The following is a 22787-nucleotide window of genomic DNA, read 5'->3' on the forward strand; positions in this document are numbered from 1 at the left end:
AGATGATAAGCACCATAGAAAGGTCTATAAAACAAACAGCACAGGTCTCTAACACGGCTATAATATGCCTTTTCTGTCCACAGAGGCACAAAAACAGTTGGCCACAACTGTGATTCACAACCCTGTCGGTTACACTTGTAAGGTAAGTGCGGCTTATGAGGCCAGACAGGAGAGTAAATACAGAGGAGCGAAAGACAGTAAATAGAGCGAAGAGGAGATAAAAGGCGAATGGTGGGGGAAACGAAAGAGTGATACGCAGCATGACAAGAGGATGAAGCAGCTGAAACTAAAGAAAGAGGAAGCTGACCTGTTATGATTATTGATGTTGTGCATTCTTGGATACTCAAGAGAGCCATTTAAAACAGTACCCTTGAGAACGTTGGCTGTACATTTTGATGCTGATCTAAGAATCTGGGAATTACTCTCCACGGATTTTTTTTTTTTTTTTTTTTTTTAAGTGAGCACCTGAAATACCAACAGTCCATCATGTTAACAGTTTCTGACTCACGGTTCTGTATCCTTTGACCATGTCCTTTGCAGCGGCAGCCAGCTCAGCCTTAGTCTTTGCATTCATGCCTTCAGGAGCCACCACTACCATTTTGCGTTGCTTTGCTGGAAGCTGGGAGAGCACGTCTGATTTCAGGCGGCGGATCATGACAGATTCTTCAAGCAAAAGCTTCAGTTCTCCTAGGTTGGAAGATCTGGAGTAGTCCCAGCCCCATGGCATCTGGGGAAAAGCAAACCATGATCATCAGCAACAAAAGCCACAGGAGCCTTTAAGTCATTCTCGGTCAAGGGGATCTGGCTGGGGAACAAACTTCCACAGGAGAACAGGAGAATCCAGAGTCTGCCTGTCTTCAGGAAATGCTGCAAAGCCTTCCTCCTTTGAAAAAGCCTTTCCACGGTAAGAACGACACTCATAACACTGACAGGCCCATTTGCCCTCCAGTTCTTACCATGAAAGCCCTACTCCAAGCAGCCTATTGCCCCTGAAAATACCAGAGACTCCATGAAGTCCATTAGGGGCATGGCTATTGCTTTTACATGGAAGGTGCTCAGAGACGAATAGAAGGTCAGTGGTTGAGAGGGGCATGAAGCCAGGAGATTCCATGACCGTCAGGAGGAGGTAGAAGGCAGGGGCACCATCTTGGCTGTAGTGCATGAAGGGGCATTGGTGGAAGGAAGGAAGACTATGTTGCACTGGATGCAGGTGAGAGAGAGCCCGGGAACAGGATCGTGACGGACCCTGCTAGCCTGGGAGTTGAGGCGAACACTGTGGGGGTCCCAAGGACAGGTGAAGTAGCTGGAGGAGCAGCACCTCACCAGCAGGAGCAGATTTACCATGAAACAAACCGTGCGGTGGCACGGGGTCCCCAACGACAGGGGGGCCCCCAAAATGCAGGACAAATATCTGACAACCTGCCCCTGAGTCCCGGGCTGACGGCGCAGCAGGGATCAGGCAGGCAGGCTGCCTGTATGCCACGGTTGGTGACCCCACGCTGCTCCCAGAAGCGGCCGTCTGCTGGCACGTCTCTGTGCGCCCTGGCGGGGGGAAGGTGGCTCTGCACGCTGCCTCACCCCAGGCAATGCACGGAGACCCGCTGCCCCACTCCCCCAAAGGGGCGTGCAGAGACATGCCAGCAGCAACGCAGCAGAGCTAAGGCGGCTCCCTGCCCGCTCTGCCTCCCTCCCTCTGCACCGCTTCACTACCAGAAGCGGCCAGCATGTCCCTGCGGCCTCGGGGGGGGGGGGGGGGGTCTCCACACGCTGCCCCCGCCCTGAGTGCCGACTCCCCAGCTCCCATTGGTCGGGAACTGCGGCCAACGGGAGCTGCAGGGGCAGCACCTGCAGGCAGCGACGCGCAGAGACCCTCTGGCCCGCCCTGCCTAGGAGCCACGGCCGGAGAGGTGTGTGTGCCGGTCGTTTAGGGAGTTGCACCGCCTGAGGTAAGCACTGCCCCCCTTCCCGCCCTTCCACACCACAACCCTCTGCCCCAGACCAGAGCCTGCACCCCGCACCGAAACTTCCTCCTAGAGCCTGTAACACTCACCCCAACCCAGAACCTGCCCCCAACGTCCTCCCAGAGCCTGCCCCCCTCACCCCAACCCAGAGCCTGCCCCCAAACGTCCTCCCAGAGCCTGCCCCCAAACGTCCTCCCAGAGCCTGCCCCCCTCACCCCAACCCAGAGCCTGCCCCCAAACGTCCTCCCAGAGCCTGCCCCCCTCACCCCAACCCAGAGCCTGCCCCCAAACGTCCTCCCAGAGCCTGCCCCCCTCACCCCAACCCAGAGCCTGCCCCCAAACGTCCTCCCAGAGCCTGCCCCCAAACGTCCTCCCAGAGCCTGCCCCCCATCTCCCCTCCTGCACCCCAACCCCCTACCCCAATCAAAGTACCTCACTTTATTTTCATTTACTTCCCATTAGTGATAATATAGGAGGATGAAGAAAAAAAGAATGTACAATTGGGGGGTGGGAATAGATAAGAGAGAATGTTCTTTTTCTTGGCTGGGTCCCGAGGGGTGTGTGTGAAAATGAAGCTGTGCACAGGCCCCACTAACTCTAAATCTGCCACTGCTCACCAGGCCAGAAATCCAGACTGAGCAACCACCAGAGGGGCAACGTCTTTCACCAGGCCAGTGCATCTCAACTCTGCGTGCATCACTGGTGGTAGTAGAGGTCTCAGGTTGGGGGGCAGAAGCTGGGGGGTAAGGGGGTGGGGGGTTGGGCACCTCCGCCCGTATCCAGTATCAGGGGGGTGGGTGGAGGCACATTTGTTTTTCCTCCTAATTCCAGACCCTCAGCATGTAAATTGTCTTGCACACCCACTGAATGCTGAATCAGCACATCTCCCCACTTTGCCTTTCTCCTGATCAGCTTACACCTGATGTGTGATGTACACCACCGCACCTACTTCTGCTACTGCCAAGTCTGGCTCAGAGGCCTCCACGTAGCTTGCAGGAAGCAGGTGCAACTACATTTGGTCATGTCTCAGCATAAATCAGCTCATTCTCCAGGCACCTTGCACTCATGGCATCTATTCCGCCACGGCAGCTTGCCTTAACGCTCCCTTTATTTCCTTCTCCCAGTAGAAGCTACCACTATGCTTAGCATATCCTCCCAGATCTGGTGTACAGGAAGAAAAGAACAAGCTGTATTCCTAACATCAAGCTCATCTCTGCTATAACCTTTGTCCTTTCACTCCCCCTCCCAATCTTTATCAGCGTCCTTCACCATATAAAACGTAATTTAGGTTGTGGGATCCTCAGGGTAGGGTCCTGTCTATTTGTCTGTAAAGCTGCATGTACTCCCATTGCACTGTACTAAAACAACACACACCAACAATAATGTCAAATGCAATTCCCTGCCTCTCTGGGCGGGGGGTGTGGGTGTGAAGGTGAAAGAGTTAATGTTTGAGAAGTGATCTGAAGATGTAAAGCCCTCAGTGCAATCATCAGTATTTCTTCTCAGACTGGAGCATGGTGTATTTGGAAATGTGATTTTGAAGACGGCTTTGGATGTGCTTTCCTGAATGTCACACCATATTGTTCTCTTATCTGCTTCAGCGGAGAACAACTAAGTTGACAACCAACACCATTAAAATTGATATATTCTCCAACTAAAATGCCTCAGAACATTTTCCCTTTTTCAGGCTACATAAGCAAAGGGTTTTTTAAACTTACTTCAGGGCTTATAGTCTTTCATTCTGGGATCAGCCTTGGTGCCCTTCTTTGCATCATGTTAAATCGCTACAACATTTAATTTTACATAATGTGGTGACCAAAATTAAACAGAACATTGTAAATGGAATTTCAACAGAGAGTTGCTTTATATCAGCAGAACTCCCATACAATTCTGCTCTGCTGTTCTAGCACTGGGGCGGATTTATTACAGGGACAGCGAGCAGAGACTTCTGTTGAAACGGATCACAAATGGAGCCATATTCTATTTGTTACTTATTTACTTTCAATTTAAAAAATATTGAAAGCTGTTTGTACAAAATCATGACTGTGATCAGCACCGATTCTCACTCTCGCCAGTGGTTTCTAGAGAGGAGCCAAGAAGTCAACTCAAGGTCTGAGTCCTTACCTTCAAGGTGCTCAATAACCCAGGCCCAGCATCTCTAAAAGATCCTAAACCTCAGGAATGGAGGTCCACTCCAGCTTCCTCAGAGGCTGGTCTATGAACGTAACAACATAGAACTTAAGAAAATAAGAATGGCTCTACTGGGTTAGGCCAAAGGTCCATCTAGCCCAGTATCCTGTCTTCCTACAGTGGCCAATGCCAGGTGCCCCAGAGGGAATGAACAGAACAGGTAATCATCAAGTGATCCATCCCGTCACCCATTCCCAGCTTCTGGCAAACAGAGGTTAGGGACACCATCCCTGCCCATCCTGGCCAATAGCCATTGATGGACCTGTCCTCCAGGAACATATCTAGTTATTTTTTTAACCCTGTTATAGTCTTGGCCTTCACAACATCCTTTGGCAAGGAGTTCCACAGGTTAACTGTGCGTTGTGTGAAGAAATATTTCCTTTTGTTTGTTTTAAACCTGCTGCCTATTAATTTCATTTGGTGACCCCTAGTTCTTATGTTAGGAGGAGTAAATAACACTTCCTTATTTACTTTCTCTACCCCAGTCATGATTTTATAGACCTCTATCATATCCCCCCTTAATCATCTCTTTTCAAGCTGAAAAGTCCCAGTCTTATTAATCTCTCCTCATATGGCAGCCGTTCCATACCCCTAAACATTTCTGTTGCCCTTTTCTGAACCTTTTCCAATTCCAATATATCTTTTTTGAGATCGGTTGGCGACATCTGAACGCAGTATTCAAGATGTGGGCGTACTATGGATTTATATAGAGGCAATATGATAATTTTCTGTCTTATTATCTGACTATAACAAATTTATATTATAATTACTGTAGCATTCAGCAGCCCCAGTCATGGACCCCATTGTGCTGGGTGCTGTACAAACGGAATAGAAAGGTAGTCCCTGCCCCAAGGCGCTTACAAGCTAAGAAACTAAGGTCCATCACAAACCCCACATCTTCCGCCCCAAGAGTCAGGCACACTTCTTCAACCTACCCTCTCTAAACACACACAGAGACTAGCATGTTCATTTAAAAAAAAACCTGCCAAAATAAAACACTCCACACACAATTCTCCCCCAGGTGGGTGGGGGGGGGGGTGAAGAGACGGAGAGAGAGAGAATGAACCACATATGACAGATGTAGGTTATATTGCTTACTGCATGACTGGAAGACACACAGATACTATGATGAGAGAAGAGGAGTATAAGATCTGGGATGGGATGGGATGGAATCAGGTGGGCCATAAACACTGAAATCCTTTATGGCATCTGGAGGTGGATGACGCTGCTTCGGGTAGAAGCACAGGGGTAGGAAAGAAAAGGATGCTGCCGTAATCATCACGCGTTACTACTGATCACATTGTACCTGCTCTGTTGACAGTTAGCCAATGAAGATGCCAGTGTTGCACAACTGATTTCAATGGTGTTACGTCGGCATCACACTGGAGTCACACAGTAGCAAATAAGGCCCCTTGACTATGTAACTTTATCGCTATATCATATCTATACATGAATTTTAATAACTAATCCTAGCAGTGAGTTCTGATGGGTCATTTCTAGAAAACTGAAAATTGAAAAAGTCATTCTAAAAAAATATAAAGTTAACATGAGAACATGATGGTAATATGTTTAATAGGACATGGTGTATAAAACTAGTCTATTACTAGAATTATTAAAACATACTTTGATGTCTTCTACTGAAAGACAGAGGAAAAAATGAATACAAGTTTATTCTGCCGACACACACATCTGGCTTTGGGCCATAATATCCCAGAACAAATACATCAACTGTGAATTTCTTATCAAAGTGTTAAAGCATCTCACTCAAGTTAGTAAATTTATTACCGCATTAACAGAAGCTGCCAAACCCTTACAAATGCAGAGCACATGCTGATCTAGACATTATTTAATTTTTTTATTTGTTATTTGCCAACCTCAAACAGTTTGAAAAATGGCTTCACAGCCTCTACTTCAAGAAACTGAGTTGAGCTGAGCTTGTAAACAAAACAGATGACATTTCATTTGTTGCAGTTTTAAAAGCAGAGGTGCCAAGGAACTGGATCATAAACCAATAAAACTCTTGTTTTATATCTTTTCTTATTGCATCTGCCAGAGATTTGTAAGTTTCTGTCACGAAACTAAATCAATTCTTTTTAAATCCTGAATTGCCAGGATTTTATTTTAAATTAAATGGTTCAGGTTTGTCAATTTTTGTTTAATGTAACCATTACAACAGGGTTTATTAATAACAACTCATTTATATAGCACCTTCCATTCCAACGTGTTTCAAGACACTTTTCAAACTCTCTCTTGCTCCGTTTAATTCCACTCACCGCCACAGCCTAGCTGCCTCTGCGGTTTTAAGAAGCATCTGTTTCAACAGTGCACAGCAATGCCACACCAGCAGCTTAGGACCCCACCACTAGTAAACCCCCCCACCACTTCCAGTCAAAACTGAAAAGAGGAATTTTTAGGGAGGCAGAACAGTTACCAAAACTGGAATCTGGCCAGGACACCGGGCCAAAAGCCTTACTATTGCGAGGAATGCAAAGGAACCAAAAATGGCCAGGACCTTGGTTGAGTCAGCTAAAAAGGCCATACCTGCAGCATGGCACCCCCAGTGCTATACTGAGAGACTGGCTCCCTCCTGATCTGCAACAACTGGCTATTTTCCTTTGAGGTTTCTCATCCAAGTACTAACCAGGCCTGACCGTGCCGACCTTGTGAGGTCCAAAGAGCACGTACCGTAAGGGAGGCATGGCTGCAGGCCATGTATTAAGTTCCACTCTCACAGACAAAACACGCCCATTAAAAGTAGGTCAAACTGATCTGTTCTTAATTTGCCCTACTGTGCTCTGGGATCAGAGCACACTGAAGAGAAGGGCCCCGTCTGGTCAGGCACACTGTTCAGGTTGAGGAGGGCAAGTCAGCTCAGAACTACCAAAACCCTGCATCCTCAGAGGCTTCCCTTCCCGATTGTAGGCTCTGCCTCCTCTCCTCAGCACCTTCAGAATTATTCTCACTACAGAGATTTACACCAAAGCCAGCCTGACACCAAGAGAAAACAACCGAACAATCAAAATCGCATTGTCATTTTATATCAGATCAACAAACTTCCCCCAGGTTTCCTGCCCTGTCCCCCACCATCTTCATGGACTACTTACGATCCTAACATGCAGAAATCTCATTCGGTTCCCTCACATCTCATCTACATTGCTTTCCAGTTACAAAGCGCCTCTTGTTCTTTGCAGAATGGCTGACTGAATTCTTTCTAGGCTCACTGCAGTCGCTGCTATCATTCACCAGCATTAACGACAGCACCACCTGTCTCAAGCGACCGGTCTAAAGGAGCAGCAATACTCAGCTGCCTAGTAAAAGTGGGTCTTTCACAATGAAACAAAATTGTAATGGAAACCTTGGGGATGCTTGGCAGCAGCCGTTTAAGACAGGGAGTTGAAATTAATGGTGACCCTTCCTGCTGGTTTTACTGTAGGTTGCAAGCTCATTTATACAGTGGTTCAAGCACTGACCTTTATGAGACCCAGTTTAATATTTTCCTGCCACTGAACTCCTAGCAGGTACGTGAGGAGCTCTATTTTATTTCCTTCAACTCGGTTTTCTTCGTCCAACTCCATCTCCAACCTGAGATCCAAATGGCTTGTAGCTGAAGCAACAGTTGGTCATGTGGAACCCTACCCCAAAGGTCTATGGAACACCACACCACCATTCAGCCTTTCCACACTGCAGAAAGCCAGAGAGATTAGGCCACATCTTGTTTCCCCCCTGGCAGAGCTACTGACGCTGCTCAGAAAGGAAGAATTAAGGAGCTACATTAAAGATATGCTGAATGCATAGTGCCCCTCTGAATGAGCTCCACGTTGTAACCCGAGAACCCCTTAATGCCAAGAATATCCCAATTCTGATATGTATATTCTGCCTCATCAAAGACTGTCACATGAAGACTTAAATAAAAGCCGAGTTTACACTGGTCATTAATATTGTTGCAAACGGTATGTTCAGATACTACACTAGGGGTTATGTCACTATACTGAAAATACAGCTTGAAAGTCAAGGCAGAAGTGAAAAACAGATTTTCAGCCAGATAGGAGTAAGAAATGTCTCTCTCAGTCCAGATTTAAAATAAGTGTCATAAACTAACATGATGAATGTCCATTTACATACAAAGTCAGATATTAACAAAGAGATGTTACGTCAACAGGGAAGCAGCACACAGGAAAACCAAGCCACAGGTGGTTATCCTGTCTCGGAGGACAGAGAATGAACTTTGGGGGTATATGTAGATTGCAAAGAAATCTATTAAATGGGCAGTGTGTTTACATTCACGAAAATGGGATCTGAGCTTACCTTGGTTGAAAAACACTGCAAAAGACTTTGGGTGAGAAACTTCTTCACACAGGAGGTTAACCTGATAGTTGAGTTTAGTCTCTAAAAAGATTTGTGCTATGATTTTGTTTTATATGTAGCCATTTGTTTCCAATATCCTCACTCATCTCCAGAATCTCTACACTTTGATAATGAACTTATTCTTGTTTTCACTATCAATATATTTCAGGGCTGTGGTGTTAAGTAAAGTGCAGGTCCTGAGATGAATCTTACAAGCTAGTGTGTACACTGTTCCTTCTGAGACAGCAGACCTGGTATTTTTGAGGGTAGCCAGCATCAGGGGTGGATATCACAGGGGAATGATTCAAGGGTACTGGGGTGCACCTACTGTTAACCTACAAGGCAAAGGAAGGGTTCGCATAAGCCCAGAGGAGAGTGCTTGAGTGGCTGAAAGGCTGGCAGTGTCAGGGAGCTGATGCCAAACTATCTCAAGAAAAAGACTGCCTCTCGCTAAAGGTAACAAGGTGACTCAGTCCTGGGTACCCCGAGAACCATCACACGTGTGTCGAGAGATCCTAGTGTGGCTGGGGAAATGGGAGGTTTCCATTCTCTGCCAGGTATGCTGCACTTTGCTAACACTACTGCAGGGATCTTACAGAAACCAGAGGCTAGGCCCGCTATCCTGACTCCCCATGTAGTGTGACCTTAAGTTAAATCAACAGTGTCAATACATTACCACTGAAGCCAATGGGCTAGTCAAGTGCAGGGCACTTGTGCATCCCTACTGGCACCAAGCTCTCCCCAAAGAGAGAGTAGGTGCTTTGATTATTAGACACATAGCTCTCAAATGTATGATCAGGATATGTGGACTCAGTAGCCACTTTGGATGGAATTCAGGTACAAAGCTCTCTGGTGAGGACCCGCTAAGTGCTAGGTACTCCAAAGACTGACAAAATACCAAACCATGTAAAGCAAAACAAATATAGTTCATATTATGACTTATAGGGATGACATTTAGCACCCACACGGGTTATCTTCTACTGCTCCTGCAGTGGTTTGATCTCCACAAATCCTTATGGGAGGGAAGAAGCTATTATCTCCATTTTATAGAAACCGCAGCACAGAAAAGTTAAGTGACTTGACCAGGGCTCCAGAGGGAATCCATGTAAAAGCCTGGATTAGAACTCAGGTGTTCCTGGCCCCTAGTCCTGTGTTCACGCCACTAAACCATGATTCTCTATACCAAGAGCTAAGTATTACAAATATATATTTTGGGGGACGCAAAAAGTTAACATGAAAGATACGCTGGCATAGAAGACTCCTGTTGCTCAACTCAATTCACTTTCTTATTCTGCTTCAGGATTTAGCAGTGACATTGGCTCCTGTCTCTGCACCTACCAGACCAATTAAAAAAATCATCAGGGCCTGGTCATCTCATGAGCCAAAGAAATAACCAGGTTACTACAAAGACCAGCTCCACCAGCACACAGCAGCCCTGAACTTTATGCATCCAGGCACCAGAGAATTCCCCTTGTATAGCAAGTGGCATAGAGCTGCTGTAGGGGCTCCTACTCCACACCCCTCCTGGCTGCCAGCATGGCTGTGACTGATTGATCCATAGCTGCTATAATGGCCCTTGGGAGCCAGAGGCAGCTGGCATAAATTTAGGCAGCCTTTAGACTATTCTAATACATGCCAGGCCCCAGCCAGGCGGTCCCAAGTTCAGGAGAGGGTGGAGCACAAAGGTGGCTTATAGTCTCCATTGCTCCCCTGCCTCTGGACTTTGCAAAAGCAGGGCTCCAGTGCTCAAACCATAAAGTTCCTCAGGCTGTTAAAAACTAGCATTAACATACATGGGACTAGAAATTGGTTTCCAGATGGTCAGCCCAAACCAGCAGCCGCTCATCACAGTCGGACACCACAGGGTCAGAGCCTCTCATATCAGACTTGCTTACTGCTGTGATGACTGATTTGCCTTTTGGTCTTTTAAGGCAGGGTCTCACTGAGGCAGATTTTAATTGAGTAGCTTTGCTTCTCCCCAGCCCAAGTACACAGTTTACACGCAGCACAAAATGCTTCACAGTATGAGAGCTTTCAAAACACTGCTGTGAGGAAGAGAAGAGACTCTTCCTAAAATTACAGGCAGAGGCTACACACAGCAGGAGCAGAAGTGGGGTGAGGGTCTCCACTTTGGCAAAGAAATAAGTAGCCTGCCAGATCTGTACAGCTGTTTGTGATCACATGAACATGCACTAGGCTAGCATCTCACAGATAATACACTCCAGTACCTTCTTGGCATCACAGTAGCGGAGTCCAAAGGAATGGAACTGAGGGAAGAAAGTTGGTCTGACAGCCGCAATCTGCGTATAAAGCTCCGCGGGGCGTGACACGGCAGGAGTTCCCGACAGCAAGATCACTCTTTTGGCAGCCTGCAAAAACAAAATTGAACACGATTGTTATACAGATAAAAACACAAGCAGAGTTTAGGAAATCACTTAAGCAGCTTCTGCGAACCATAAATCTCACCCACAAAACAAAGGTCAAGTGCAATTGTTTCAACTCTCCTAAGGAAGGAGTGCATCATCTTCAAAACACTCCTGGCCTTTGCTATGTCAAGATGGTCTGAGGACAAGGGCTTCCGATCTCCACAGCAGGGAGTACAACGCACTGTCAGCCCTGGTTTCAAAGGTAAAGGGAAGTCTATTTTTATTTCGGCACTTTGGCAACTGGCATTCGCCCCCATGCATGTTCAAATCTTAACCCGGGCTCAACACTCCCATCAGCATCAGATCTCACAGGAAGGCTTCACACACCTCTAAGGCGCATCCTCGCTTTTAGAATAAATTCTGTTGCAAGAAGCAGGCCGCAACAAGCCATAAATATACTCTGTCCTGCACACACAAAAGTGAGGCAGGGGGACAAGAAAAGTTTCTGACTGAAAAAAAACAAAAAACAAAACTGTAAGAGGCAAATTATACTGCCTGATTCAGGGCTAGAAGAGGCCAACCTGCCAATCTTGGTGGCTCTATTAGCAGCCTGTTAGATGTCAAAACCTAATAGCTAATAAACAACAGTCATGCAGGAAAATTGCATGCAATAAATCAATTGGGGAAAGTCAGTACTTTAAAATAAAAAGATTCACAAAGGGAAGAGAAATTCTATTTTATAAACATAAAATCCTCAAGTTGCACTTTTGCCCTCTTACCTCCAACAGCTAATCCCCTTATTGCAAGAGAGCTATGAATTTCCACTGCTATAATTTCACAGACAATAGTTAAATTACACATGCCTTGCAATTTCCTGCATGCTTTAATGCAGGATCATTAAAATACAAAGAGATTCTTGAATGACATCTATACTGAAAGCTCGTTCACACTGATATGAAAAAGAAAATGAAATTCTTTTATCGTTTCAGCGAGATCTACCAGTCGCCCAAATCTATTCACTGGACTGACTCATTCACTCGCTGACCAAGTCTGGAGGAAGAAGGGCTCACTTATCAGTTACCGGAAATTAATTCAGCAGTTCTTTGTCAGATATTTATAGGCTGAAGTCGAAGTAAGTGGGATTTTTTTCCCTTATTAGGCAGATCCGAGTGGGAGATGTGGTCACAGCTAAGGTCAGAAAAGTCTCACCAACATAAAAAGCAGGTTTTTAATAAAGTGAATAAACAGAAGGCCAGCCACCTCAATTGAGGGAGGGGGCACAGAGCACATCTGATTCAGTGGGACAACAAACGATAAAACAGAGACAGGAGTAGAGGTCAAAGGTTCAAAACGAGAGTACCAGTTGGTGACACTAAGTAAAGAACCCCTGACAAAGGAGTCAGTGGACGCACCCCAGAGGAACTCTGCCCAGAGAGCCAAAAGTAGGCCCCATACTCACAGAGAACCTCTCCGTTGAGCTTCCCTCTCCTGGACTGATGGATGACCAACTTGGCCAGTGCCAGCAGGAGGTTGACAAGGTCACGTGCAACCACACCCTAAGCAGGAGGTTCTGAAAGAGCTGAAAGAGGGGCTGCAACATGTCGCACTGGGGGCAGGCATGGGCCAGGGTCTCCTAATCACTGCAGAAAGGGCAGGCATTGGGACATCCATGAACTGTGCCAGCCGTACGCCCGCGCTCACAGCTCCATGAAGGAACCACCAACTAAATATCCCCGGAAGACCGTGGTGAAGTAAAGGCTGGCCCGCTGGGGGTCCTTGCCCATGCCAGGTTGACACAGCTTTAGATAAAACGCCGCTCAGCATCTGGATCCTAACCTTCCAGACTGGCATTCTCCTCCCCACACTCTCTGTTGCTATTCTTGTAGCTCTGTCCTTGGGAAACTGTGCAAGGGAAGCCAGACTTGGTGCCTTGTTTATTGGGAACCTGCACCTTGTCCTGAAGCCCTTATCTATCCAAGAAGGTAGTCATAAGGCTTATAATAATAATATCTAGATCTTATCTAGCCTTTCATCGTTTAGTCTGCGGAAGAGAAAACTGAGGGGGGATTTGATAGCTGCTTTCAACTACCTGAAAGGGGGTTCCAAAGAGGATGGATCTAGACTGTTCTCAGTGGTAGCAGACGACAGAACTAGGAGTAATGGCCTCAAGTTGCAGTGGGGGAGGTTTAGGTTGGATATTAGGAAAAACTTTTTCCCTAGGAGGGTGGTGAAACAGTGGAATGCGTTACTTAGGGAGGTGGTGGAATCTCCTTCCTTAGAAGTTTTTAAAGGTCAGGCTTGACAAAGCCCTGGCTGGGATGATTTAGTTGGGGATTGGTCCTGCTTTGAGCAGGGGGCTGGACTAGATGACCTCCTGAGGTCCCTTCCAACCCTGATATTCTGTTATCTGTAGATCTCAAAGTACTTTACAAAGGATGCCCCACACGTCATTAGAAGAGTTCCATAGGTTTGGCAACATTTCCAAAAGTTACTTCACCAGGACTAATTTATGAAGTGTTTCCCACCCTGCACCAGGTACTCAGCTTAGAGGTCAAAACACAGCACCCAACTGCTTCCAAGTGCAGAAAGGGGGAGGTTATGCCACGAAGAACTAACTGAACATGCAAAGAGCCTCATTTGCATACAATGGCTCTCTGTGTGCTAAATGAATTTCACAGAATGAGCCCTGCCATACACTAACAGGCTGATACCTTTTCCCTTCATCAACGCTGGGGCTGGATGTACAGTTACTGAAGTCCCCAGTTCTTGCTTACTCTGTCCTCTTGAGCGGATTAACATATAAAGAATATTATCCTGACGCAAATGAAGAATCTGATGACAATTTTAATGCAGAAGGCAGAATCGCCTGAGAGAGATGAGACTTGTTGAAGGGGAAAGATACGGGCAGTGGCTGAAGCGGCTTTCGAGAATAGGTTTCTCTATTCCAATCAGACAGTTCTCTGGATTGTGCCCGGGTTGTATCAGGACTAGCCTGAAGTCAGAATCCCACGAATATAAATATTGCAAGTGATTTTTTTCCCCCTAGTACGTATAATTGATACCAAAATAAAGAGAATTTTTTTAATGGCAGTGGTTGAATTTGGCTGTGGTAGGATGGGAAGACGGGGCGGGGGGGGAATCACAAGCTCTTGAAACCAGAACCGAAGATCTAGCATAAGCCTGGAGGGCCAAAGTCTTCTGTGATTCCAAAACAAGGTTCTCTCTCTCTCGGCCCCTGAGATTGAAGATTCCTGCAGACAGGAGTGTGATGATTTTTAATTTAATTTATTCTATCCCCATGGATTCAGAATGCCTATGGGAAAGGAGCTAGCTGTTCTCCACTGGAAAGAGGGCTTTTTTGCTCTCCATTACCTTCAAGTTTCAGCACTAGCTAATATACTCTGACCTATTTCTCTCTTCTAAACATTCCTTTTGAAATGAGCGCACACACAGATTACTGCAGTTACAGCTACATGTAGCTTCAGGACTTCCATAATACCCTATAGGCCCACCCCCAGCCTCTTTCTTCATGGTTTATAACTGATAAACAATGCATATACTATCAAATTGTCTAAAACTATGAAGATACAGGGGAAATGTACAACAGAGAGAAAACAAACTGCTGGGACAGACTGAAACTCCGCCACTTCGTCCACGGAGGATTCTCCTGGGGACCCCTGCTGAAAATGATTCCACTTCCTCCCAAAAGTCAAAATGTTACATGTTTTGTTCTTCTGTAATTGCATGTGACATCACAAGGCAGTGGGAACTGGGGAAGGTCTCAATGGAACATGAACGGGTTTCAGAAGCATCACGGTGTGTCATCAGTGAAGAACTCTGTTAGAGACTGAGAAATATGACTTTAAAAAAATTGTATCTAGCCAAAGATTCCTATGGTGTAAAACGGATGTCTGCTTCCACTTCCTCCCTTGTAACCTTGATCCTGCAAAGTTGAGCACATGTGTAGCTTTACTCTCATGAACAGGCTCACTGATCTCACTCATGTGAGTAAGGTGGTGCACATTTTCAGATGTCTGCAAGATGGGGGCCTGTTTTGGCAGTTTTGGTCCCCCCACTACAGAAGGGATGAGGACAAATTGGAGAGAGTCCAGCGGAGGGCAACGAAAATTATTAGAGGGCTGGAGTACATGATTTACGAGGAGAGGCTGTGGGAACTGGGCTTATTTAGTCTGCAGAAGAGACGCGTTGGGGGGATTTGATAGCACCCTTCAACTACCTGAAGGGGGGTTCCAAAGAGGATGGAGCTAGGCTGTTCTCAGTGATGGCAGATGACAGAACAAGGAGCAATGGTCTCAAGTTGCAGTGGGGGAGGTCTAGGTTGGATATTAGGGGAAAACTATTTCACTAGGAGTGTGGTGAAGCACTGGAATAGGTTACCTAGGGAGGTGGTGGAATCTCCATCCATAGAGGTTTTTAAGACCCAGCTTGACAAAGCCTTGGCTGGGATGATTAAGTTGGGGTTGGTCCTGCTTTGAGGCGGGGATTGGACTAGATGACCTCCTGAGGTCTCCTCCAACCCTAATCTTCTATGATCCCCTGGGAAGCAAGTCTAAGGGGAAAACCAGTTGAAGAGAGCCGGCAATTTTTCAAAGAGACATTATTAAGGGCACAAGAGCAAACTATCCCACTGCGTAGGAAAGACAGGAAGTCTGGCCAGAGACCACCCTGGCTTAACCAGGAGATCTTCAATTATCTGAAGCTCAAAAGAGAGTCCTACAAAAAGCGGAAACTAGGTCAAATTACAAAGGATGAATATAAACAAATAATACAAAGATGTGGGGACAAAATTAGAAAGGTCAAGACACAAAATGAGATTAAACTAGCTAGAGACATAAAAGGTAACCAGAAAACATGCTAAGCAAGAAGACAACAAAGGACAGGGTAGGCCTGTTACTCAAAGGGGTGCGGGGAAGAAACATAACAGAAAAGGTGGAAATGGCATAATTCTACATGACTTTTTTGTTTTAGTTTTCACCAAAAAGGTTAGTAGCAATTGGACGTCTCATATAGTGAATGACAGTGAAAATGAGGTAGGATTAGAGGCTAAAATAGGGAAAGAACAAGTTACTTAGACAAAATTACTTAGACAAGTTACATGTCTTCAAGTCACCAGGGCCTGATGAAAATGATCCTAGAATTCTCAAGGAGCTGATTGAGGAGATATCTGAGCCATTAGCAATTATCTTCGAAAAGTCACGGAAGATGGGAGAGATTCCAGAGTACTGGAAAAGGGCAAATATAGTGCCCATCTATAAACCCGCAGCATTACAGACCAGTCAGCTTAACTTCAGTACCCGGAAAGATAATGGAGCAAATAATTAAGCAATCAATTTGCAAACACCTAAAAGATAATAAGGTGAAAAGTAATAGTCAGCATGGATTTGTCAAGACTCAACCTAACAGCTTTCTTTGACAGGGTAACAAGCCTTGTGGATTGGGGGGTCGGGGAGAGAAAGCAGTAGATGTGGTATATCTTGACTTTAGTAAGGCTTTTGATACTGTCTCACTTGACCTTCTCATAAACAAATTAGGGAAATGCAATCTAGATGGAGCAACTATAAGGTGGGTGCATATCTGGTTGACCTACCCTTCCCCGGGAGTAGTTATCAGCAGTTCACAGTCAAGCTGGAAGGGAATATCAAGTGGGGTCTTGCAGGTATCAGTTCTGGGTCCAGTTCTATTCAATATCTTCATCAATGATTTAGATAATGGCATAGACTAGAGTACACTTATAAAGTTTGCGGACGATACCAAGCTGGGAGCAAGTGCTTTGGAGGATAGGATCAAAATGATCTGGACAAACCGGAGAAATGGTCTGAAGTAAATAGGATGAAATTCAATAAGGACAATGCAATATACTCCACTTAGGAAGGAACAAATCTGTTGCACACATACAAAATGGGAAATGACTGCTTAGGAAGGAATACTGCAGAAAGGGATCTAGGGGGTCATACTGGATCACAAGCTAAATATGAGTCAACAGTGTAACATTGTTGCAAAAAAAGCAAATATCATTCTGGGATTTATTAAGAGGAATGTTGTAAGCAGGACATGAGAAGTAATTCTTTCGATCTACTGCATGCTGATTAGGCCTCAACTGGAGTATCGTGTCCAGTTCTGGGTGCCACATTTCAGGAAATATGTAGCTAAATTGGAGAAAGTCCAGAGAAGAGCAACAAAAATGATTAAAAGTCTAGAAAACATGACCTATGAGGAAGATTGAAAAAACTGGGTTTGTTTAGTCTAGAAAAGAGAAGATTGAGAGGGGACATAACAGTTTTCAAGTACATAAAAAGTTGTTGGAAGGAAGAGGGAGAAAAATTGTTCTATCCTCAGAGGTTAAGGAGGACAAGAAGCAATGGGCTTAAATTGCAGCAAGGGAGGTTTAGATTGGACATTAGGAAAAACTTCATAACTGTCAGGGTGGTTAAGCACTGGAATAAACTGCCTGCGGAGGTTGTGGAATCTCCATCGCTGGAGATTTTTAAGAGCAGGTTAGACAAACACCTGTCAGGGATGGACTAGATAATACTTAGTCCTGCCATGAGTGCAGGTCCCTTCCAGTCCTACGATTCTGTGTATCCCGTTTGCTTAAAGTACTATATTAAAACGCAGTCTGCCCTCAGGGGCCTCAGGAGGCCCCCTTTCTTCAGCCAAACTGTGGGGAACAAAACCCTTCCCTACCCGGCACTTGATAGAGAAGCAGCAAAATCTGTCTTACATGACTCTGGTGTACAATACAGAAGACCAAGACACATAGTCATTTATATGAATGATTATTTCTCCCAATCCACAACAGTGAGACTTCAGTCACATGTTTTATATGTGGGTAGAGTGGAAAACTCCATACATCGCTGTCCTGTGCCAGCTCCATGGCAACATTTACACCAGAGCAGAAAAAGATGAGTGATATGGAAAAAAATACCACTTTATGCTGAAAAATGATCAATGACCTCAAGATATTAAAGATTAAAACAAATCCACAGCGAAGCATTTCAGAAGAAGATATTCAGCCCTGTTGCTAGCAAGGTAATTTTCAAATTCATGCTAAACTTAAATCTTTATTTATTTAATCTGATTATTGTGCAGTTTTGTTTAAACCACCGTAACAAATTTCTAAATTTTACTTCCCACTGTAATATGGAAGCTACAGCACCAGATTCTAGTACGCTAAAAAGGACTTATTAAATACCCATGGAAAGGACGCTATCAGCCTCAGAAACATTTCAATTTAAATCTGGCCGTAGCGGTTAAAGGCGTATAAATATTTATAGCAAATAAGAAGCAGAGATCACATTTCTTAGATGTTTTTTTCCCTCTCCCATAAATCAGCTGAAATCTAAGCATTCATGCTTTGGAAGATGTCCATCTACTTGTTATTCGAGAAAGTGGCTTAAACGCCCAGAATGAGATTCTGTGCTGCCTCTCCAAGAGGCACAGTGCGGAACTCACAGCCAAGGGCGCAAAGGCAGATTAGGCACTCCTGATCCTGAGGGGGCTAAAGAGGCCCACAAAATAAGTAATGGATCATCTACACTTTGAGCTGGGAGTGAGGGTGATTCCCAGCTTGAGACATACCTGTGCTAGCTCTGAACTAGTGGGCTAAAAACAGAGTGGCGGGATGGGCTAGCTCTCTTGAGCACATGCTCATCCCAGATTATAGAAAGGTGCTCGGGGCAACTAGCCCCTCCTACCGCTGGCCACTAACTCTATTTTTAGCAAAAAGAAAAGGAGTACTTGTGGCACCTTAGAGACTAACCAGTTTATTTGAGCATGAGCTTTCGTGAGCTACAGCTCACTTCATCAGATGAAGTGAGCTGTAGCTCACGAAAGCTCATGCTCAAATAAACTGGTTAGTCTCTAAGGTGCCACAAGTACTCCTTTTCTTTTTGCGAATACAGACTAACACGGCTGTTACTCTGAAATCTATTTTTAGCAACAACTCAATCAGAGGTAGTGTACAGGTATGTCTCCTCAAGCTGGTTTTCATCCCCGCAGCTCGAAATGTAGCCATAATCTGAGGTTTGCAGGGGTTGCTGATTTAAACCATGCCAGCATAGTTAAAGCAGCAAAAAACTTATGAGCAGACAAAGGCTTCAGACAGCTCTAGGGGCCTCTCTAAATTATAGCAGCATCCCAGGGCTTCCCATTGCCTCCACAGCACAGTGTCAGCAGCAGGGCTGCAATACACAGCATTCCCATATTCAGATCCTACACCAGGGCTTGAGAGACGGTGTCAGGACCCCTCTTCTGCAGTTCCTGCACCAGACTACTTCACACTGCTCTGATCCTTTCACATGGCCTAAACAGGCAGGAACAGAAGTGAGACCTTCACCCCAGGTCCCAAAACATTTAATAATAAATGTGTATTTATCTAACCCTTTTATCCAACAATCACAAAGCACTTTAAATATTTAGAATCCTGAGGTTTTGTTATATTTAGCAATTTTGGTGCTTATTTGATGCATATTAGGATTACAGCTGCAAAAAGATTAACATTTAACTAAAGACAACCTCACTTTTTTGTTCCTTTAAGTGAGAAAATATTTAATATTTGCACCATAAATCAAAAGACCAAAGCCTCAAAATGGCATTCACCTGGACATTGGATATAAAGTTTTTTTCCCCATATTTTGGCCTCCATTTCCCTGCTTAATACCATTTTCAGTTGAAAGTTGAACACTACAAAAATCAATGTACCTTCAAAGGACTGAAATTTACAAGTTTGGAAATATCAGCTCTCCAATATGTGTGATCAGTGTAAAATTGTAAACTCTAAATAGGTTAATAAAGGACATGGGGCACTCTAAAAGGAGACCAATCTTTGGTTCTTTACCTTATTTGCAGGATGCATGATACAAGTTTTGAAAGCTGATCCTCACACAGTTCAAAATAGGAAAGAAGACACTTTACTGGGAATTGAACCATCTGATGAAATCACAACACATCTGTAGTCCACCCAGGACTACATAACTGTAAGCCGCGACAGAACTCAAATCCATCCAACAGCACAGGGCCCTGTCACTTGAGCTAAAGGAGAATCTCCTTTAGTTGTAAGAGAATCAAGTGTGCTCTCTCTCACACACACTTAGCTGAGCAAGTCTGATGCTCCAACCAGCACAGGGGAGGGGTGTGCACACAGGAGTTGGCGTTGTCCTTTACATAGAAGTGCTACAACGGGAAAAGTGCCCTGGTTTACTTATTGCAGTTTGCACAGAAAGTTGCACCATGTGCTCAACTTCCAATTGAAGTCTCAAAACCAAAGGAAAACAGGATTTTGACCTTTTTTCCATCTACATATTCATGGAGAACATCATAATTAGAACAACAAGAAAAAACCTTCAGCATGCGAACATGTCATTACGAATCTCCAGAATACAAGGTTAGTCAACACTACAATCAGCAAAAAAGCAGCATAGGTCTCCTAAACCCACAGATGAATTCAACTACTGCCAACCACCGTTCATAGGAAAGATACTGAGCCCCTTCTCTACTGCAGACTACGAAGTGCCTTTGTTCCACAGGCACGGTGGTCTGTCATTGATGAGACAGCAGGCGCCAGGAATGCAACGCTGAGTGTAGGTTTGGTTCTACATACGTGGTACGTTAGGAAAACCTGAAATAGTTAAAAGGCTTTTTTAAAAAAAATCTGGTGTGTGCATGTATTTATTGGTATTCTATACTGTAGTAGTTCTCAACCTTTCTGAACAAATGTACCTGTTTAGCAAAAACTTGGGCTGTACCAGTCAGTTCCCACCACTGCTCCATTCAATTATATAAATTCTACCAGCAATGGAGCTTTGGCTGCTCCAAACACCAGTTGCACAAACAGATGGGAAGTAAGCAGTGTTGGGACATAGGGTCCTAGCACAAAGCCAGGGAAGAAGGAGCCTAGAATAAACAATATTGGAGTATAGCAGTACTTAAGAGCCCCAAGTTATTGCATGTAATAAATGTTAAGTGCTTACATGGTGCTTGCCTCATTAAATACACAGTACAGACGTTAATACATTCTTACTACACCCTGGGGATGAAATATTGTTATCCCCATTTTCCAGATGGGGAAACTGAGACAAGGCCACAAAGCAAGTCAGTAGTAATACTGGGATTAGAAATTGGGAGCTCCTGAGCTTTTTCCGTTAGACCCTGCTGCCAGTCACGTGCATGCACACATGCAGTTGAGATCTGGGGACAAATTCTGCTCTTAGTTACACTGGTATAAGCCCAAAGTAACTTGGGATCAAAGAAGTTACTTGGATTTATTCTGCCCCTGTAACAGAACTTGGCTGTTGGTTCCTACGTCAGGTATACAAAAGCAATACCGCTAGGAGTCTCTAGGAGGAAGTTGATGAAAGCTTGGCATACAGAATACACACCTTAAGAAGAGGCATTGCAGCTCGGCATCGTGCAGTTTTTGTGTTTTTTAGGAAATGAGATTCATCCTGAAACAAAACAGGCAAGAAAATGAATAGAGCTAAGCCCTAAGTCATAGCTCAACTCTGGGATAAAGAACAAATTCCCAGCATCCCATGCTGCATAATACTTCAAGCCTATCATCCCCAGGCAGATTTCAGTCTCTGGGCTGGCCAACATCATATTCTGAATGTGAAACCATCATAAAGCGGATAGGACTGCCTGCAAATTAACAGGAATGGGGGGAAAAACATTAAGACATGAATCGTGAATGATCATAGTCAAGCAAGCAAGTGGAGAGAAGAAATGAAAAGAGGCAAAGAATTTCCACCACTGATCTTCATTTGCTACTGTGTGTCCTTTCTTTAAATGCAAAACTCATGGGGAGCCCCATACAGTGCCTCCTCCCTAAAATGAAGGGGTTAATGAAAAGCATCCAGAAGTACGGAAATCTAATTAGGAACCAACTGTTTTGCTGTTAGGGCTCTCCAGGTGGATAATAACCTCCCGACTGAGAGACATCACTCGCAGAATAGGCTACCTTTCCTTTGTTGTAGTTAGGCAGAACTTAAAGACGCTGAGGAAATTGGCACCCTCAAAGGGTACATTCTCATCTTGACGTGTGTGGATGAGTGAGCAGCCACGCGTAGAGAGGATGATACACCACTTAGCTTGCAAGGCACAGCTTTCACAGTCCTGGTTAGCAATAAGGTAATGTTATTATCACAGCAGAGGAGGACTAGAAATAAAAAAGCAGGGAGGCTAAACACTCAGTGGGGCCATTTTGATCCACAGGACATAGCCAGGATTTGAATCTGCACACACACATGCATGAATAAAATATCTGCCAATTTAGTGCAGATGAAAGGTACCGGACTGATTGCTCTAGAGTCAGAGATCCTCTATCCCCAGACAAGAAGTGACAATGTGACTTTCCTCCATCCTGACACTATGTCTCAGCCTGGACCCTTACGAAATCAACAGAGGTGAGAGAAAAGTTCAGTCTCCAGCACCCAGTCTGTTCTCATCCTCTCTGCTGACACTGCCAACAACAGCAGTCATGATGCTGTTTGTGACAGAAACATTTGTTCACTGAAAACCAGGCTGAGAACACTTAATTTCACATAAGATAACAGACATCAAAGTGTAATGACTTTTTGGTTACTATTGATCTAAGCTGGATTTGAAGCAATGAGTTCTAAAAGGGTCCCATTAAACATACATATATATACATATATATACACACACACACACTTATTTATTTTAATTAACTGGAATAGAGCTGAAGTCTACCTAAGGGTTTTCTATAATGGTTATCCTTATGGTATCTGAAAATTACAGATTATAGAGCCATCAATGAAAGTAAAGAGATCACAGAAATTGCACACACACAAAAAGCAAAACACACACTTGCAATGAAATAGTCCAACTGAAGCGTGTAGTGTCAACCTTGATTTTGATTATGCTGCATTTTGATGCTTTAGACCAGACT

General features: G+C 44.7%; 1 protein-coding gene across 6 annotated transcripts in view; it reads right to left on the reverse strand.

Annotated features, from left to right (window-relative positions):
* SMARCAL1 (SNF2 related chromatin remodeling annealing helicase 1) overlaps positions 1–22787 on the reverse strand; it is a 62780-nt gene that overhangs the window by 16687 nt on the left and 23306 nt on the right. For 4 of the 6 annotated variants that reach the window (XM_077829892.1, XM_077829894.1, XM_077829891.1 and 1 more), the window contains exons 9-11: positions 21259–21324; positions 10724–10864; positions 509–727 (exon numbers count right to left, since the gene is read on the reverse strand). In XM_077829892.1, coding sequence (XP_077686018.1) covers positions 509–727; positions 10724–10864; positions 21259–21324 — 426 coding nt within the window. The remainder of the gene's footprint in view (positions 1–508; positions 728–10723; positions 10865–21258; positions 21325–22787) is intronic. The other 2 variants (XM_077829897.1, XM_077829895.1) reach the window with 1 other exon arrangement.

The sequence above is a fragment of the Eretmochelys imbricata genome, chromosome 11 (assembly GCF_965152235.1).
Source record: "Eretmochelys imbricata isolate rEreImb1 chromosome 11, rEreImb1.hap1, whole genome shotgun sequence".
Taxonomy (NCBI): domain Eukaryota; kingdom Metazoa; phylum Chordata; order Testudines; family Cheloniidae; genus Eretmochelys; species Eretmochelys imbricata.